We start from the raw sequence: 3,844 nt of genomic DNA on the forward strand, positions 1-3,844 counted from the left end.
GGTGGAGGCAGATTTTGAATAACGTGCACCTTAGCCTTGTCCACCTCGATCCCCTGTTCAGAAATTCTGTGACCCAACACTATACCTTCTGTCACCATGAAATGACACTTCTCCCAGTTAAGCACCAAATTGGTCTCCTCGCATCTCATCAACACAGAATTTAAGTTATGCAAACATGCATCAAAAGATTGACCGAAAATAGAAAAATCATCCATGAAAATTTCTAGAAAATTTTTGACCATATCATGAAAAATAGCAGTCATACATCTCTGAAAAGTAGCAGGAGCGTTACATAATCCGAAAGGCATACGTCTGTAGGCAAACGTACCATATGGGCAGGTAAAAGTCGTTTTATCCTGGTCTTCAGGTGCAATCGCTATTTGATTGTATCCTGAGTACCCATCTAAAAAACAGTAAAATTCATACCCAGCCAATCTTTCTAGCATTTGATCAATGAACGGGAGGGGAAAATGATCCTTACGGGTTGCGTCATTTAATTTTCTATAATCTATGCACACACGCCAACCCGTAACTGTCCTAGTAGGTATTAATTCATTATTCTCATTCTTTATGACAGTTATCCCCCCTTTCTTTGGTACACACTGCACTGGACTCACCCACGGACTATCAGATATAGGATAAATGATACCTGCGTCCAACAGTTTGATCATTTCAGCTTTCACAACTTCCTGCATCTTTGGGTTTAGTCTCCTCTGTGGTTGGACTAATGGGTTGATGCTCTATTCCATTAAAATCTTGTGCATGCATATGGATGGATTGATTCCTTTGATATCCGCCACTTTCCAAGCAAACACACTCTTGTGTTTCTTAAGCACCTCCATTAGTTTGTCCTCCATCTCATCTGTCAAAGAAGAAGATATTATGACAGGTAACTTATCGTTCTCACCTAAAAACATGTATTTAAGATGAATGGGTAATGGTTTCAATTCCACAGTAGGTGGTTCCTCTATGCTTGGTTTTTGAAGAACTAAATCCTTCCGGTCACCAAGGTCTTCAAGTCTAAGCTTTCCACCTCTTCTCCATGACTGGTTGTCATTCAAGTATGCGGTCATCTCTTCTACTCCGTCACTGAGGTCGCCCAACTGTTCAGATACAAGTGCAGCCTCTAACGGTTCCTGAAAATTATCCTGCACATAATCAAATAAGAGTGAGTCTACTACATCTAACTGAAAACATTCTTCATTATTCTGAGAAAATTTCAAAGCATTAAAAACGTCAAAAGAAATTTTCTCCTCTCCCACTCTCAACAACAGCTCTCCCTTCTGGACATCTATAAGTGCTTTTCCTGTTGCCAGGAAAGGTCTTCCCAAGATGAGTGGCATGTCCAGATCTTCTTCCATATCTAACACCACGAAGTCCACGGGGAAGATGAATTTGTCCATTTTCACAAGCACGTCCTCGATAATACCCCGTGGATATTTGATGGACCTGTCCGCCAGTTGTAAAGACATTCTGGTGGACTTTGGTTCTCCCAAGCTCAGTTTCCTGAAAACAGAGTAAGGCATTAAATTTATACTTGCACCCAAATCACACAAAGCCTTATGAAACTGAACATCATTAATTACACAAGGGATAGAGGAACTCCCTGGATCCTTTTTCTTTTGTGGGATTTTGTTCTGCACCAGTGCCGAGCAATTTTTTGTCAGACTTATCATTGCATGCTCCTCCAATTTCCTCTTGTTAGAGAGGATTTCCTTCAAGAATTTCGCATAGCTTGGCATTTGCATCAGTGCATCGGCGAAGAGTATATTGATGTTCAATTTCTTGAACACTTCTAAAAATTTACCAAACTGAGAGTCTAGCTTGGCCTTCTTAAGAGCTGCAAGAAAAGGTGGTGGCACAACAATTTTTGATTGTGAAGTAGGTGGGGGTGTTGAGATAGATGACTTACCTGAAGTTTTTTTTGATGTACCCGTTTCGGGCTCTTTCTCGTTTTTTTGTTCAGTCTCGACCGTCTTTCCACTCCTTAATTCAATTGCTTTCACCTGTTCCTTCGGATTCTTCTCAATGTCGCTTGGCAAAGTACCCTGATCTCTGCTGGAAATTGATTTGGCCAATTGACCTATTTGATTCTCCAGATTTTTGATCGATGCATCTTGATTCTGCATACGTGTTTCAGTAGATGATATAAATTTCTGCATCATCTGCTCCAAGCTTGATTTCTCCTCTTGAGGATGCCTGCTGTAATTCTGATTTCCATACGGCTTATTATTCTGTCCACCCCATGAAAAATTCGGATGTTGTCTCCACCCTGGATTGTATGAATTCGAAAATGGGTCATTCCTGGGGCGATTCTGATTTCCCATGTGGCTTGCCATAACTCCCTCTGGTTGAGAGAATGTTTGACAGTCTTTCGTGAAATGCTCTGCACCGCATTTTTCACACCATACTTCTTGCACTCGCATTGCCGAATGTCCTACACTCAGTTCCTCGATCCTTTTGTTCATGACTTCAAGTTGAGCAGCCACATATGTGAATGCTTCAACTTGATGAATTCCAGTTGATTTCCGGGCCCCACTCCTTTCAGATTGAGGATGATAGCTACTGGTTGCCATTTCCTCGATTAATTCATAACCATCCTCCGACGACTTTCGCAGTAGATTCCCACCTGCAGCTGCATCTAACATGGTACGATTTGAATGAGAAAGTCCATAGTAAAAAGTTTGTACCACAAGACCGTCTGGTAATTGGTGGTGTGGACATCTCCTCAGTAGATCCTTGTAGCGTTCCCATGCTTCATAAAATGTTTCTTGTTCACCTTGGGAAAAAGTTATGATGTCCGCTCTCAGCTTCATTGACTTCGATGGTGGGAAGTATTTGGTGAGGAAAGCTTTAGCCAGATCATCCCAAGTTATGATGGAACCTGCAGGTAAATTCGTTAGCCATGCTTTTGCCTTGTCTCGTAGTGAAAAAGGGAATAAACGCAAACGAATAGCGTCATCTGAAACTCCCTGTATCTTGAATGTATCACAATATTCTAAAAAATTTGTGAGATGCACATAGGGTTCATCAATGACACTTCCACCAAATTGAAGCGTGTTCTGAACCATTTGAAGAATTTCCGGCTTTATCTCAAAGTGATTCGCTGCTACAGTTGGCCGGATAATGCTTGGTCGAGTACCTTCAATATTTGGTAAGGCAAGATCCATCATGGATCTGTAAACTGGTGGTTCTTGTTCGTGTTCTCCTTCCATTTCTTGCTGCTGTTGCCTTCTTCTTCTGTGAAAGGTTCTGTCGATTTTTGGATCAAAAGGCAATAGTCCTTCAGGTGAGTGTTGCATGTACTGCAAGAGAATCCTGCAGTCCACAGATGGAAAATAATGATTAAAATTGTAATAGAGAAAAATCAAATCAAACAAATTAAAATCTATTTAGTCCCCGGCAACGGCGCCAAAAACTTGATCGAGCAAATACTACCACGAAAAATCAACGTAAATATATCTATCAATTAAGCTCGCATAAATTGCAAGTGCACGATTCAAATTATAATATAATGTACTGAGTACGAGTATCGTCCTCAGGGACTAACGAAAATAATTTGTCTTTTCAATTTTTACTACACAAAGTATCGAAAAAGTGATTTGTGAATTAACTAACATCTAAAATTAAAACTCAATATAAATAAACTTAAATTTCACAACCAAGCCAACAAATCTCACAGTGAAGAATAACAATTCAAAATGATTTTGTTGGAATTTCGGTTCACCTTTTTCCTAATTGAACTGGACGATTGGAACTTAATTTATTCTTATAAATTTAACAGAAGTTCCTATAACATTGAAACTCTCTCTCGAGGTGATGCCAAACTAATCAAATCAGTGAA

General features: G+C 40.0%; 1 protein-coding gene and 1 non-coding gene across 2 annotated transcripts; one reads left to right on the forward strand and one right to left on the reverse strand.

The window, feature by feature from the left end:
* Positions 1-740: 740 nt before the first annotated feature.
* Positions 741-3,302, reverse strand: LOC140878731 (uncharacterized). The gene has a single exon (XM_073282344.1). The coding sequence runs from the start codon at positions 3,300-3,302 to the stop codon at positions 741-743; it is 2,562 nt and encodes an 853-aa protein (XP_073138445.1).
* LOC140885960 (small nucleolar RNA R71) lies at positions 2,707-2,813 on the forward strand. Its single transcript, XR_012151371.1, has one exon. It is a non-coding gene; the product is annotated as a small nucleolar RNA R71 (small nucleolar RNA).
* Positions 3,303-3,844: the final 542 nt, after the last annotated feature.

The sequence above is a fragment of the Henckelia pumila genome, chromosome 2 (assembly GCF_033568475.1).
Source record: "Henckelia pumila isolate YLH828 chromosome 2, ASM3356847v2, whole genome shotgun sequence".
In the NCBI taxonomy this organism is placed as follows: Eukaryota; Viridiplantae; Streptophyta; class Magnoliopsida; order Lamiales; family Gesneriaceae; genus Henckelia; species Henckelia pumila.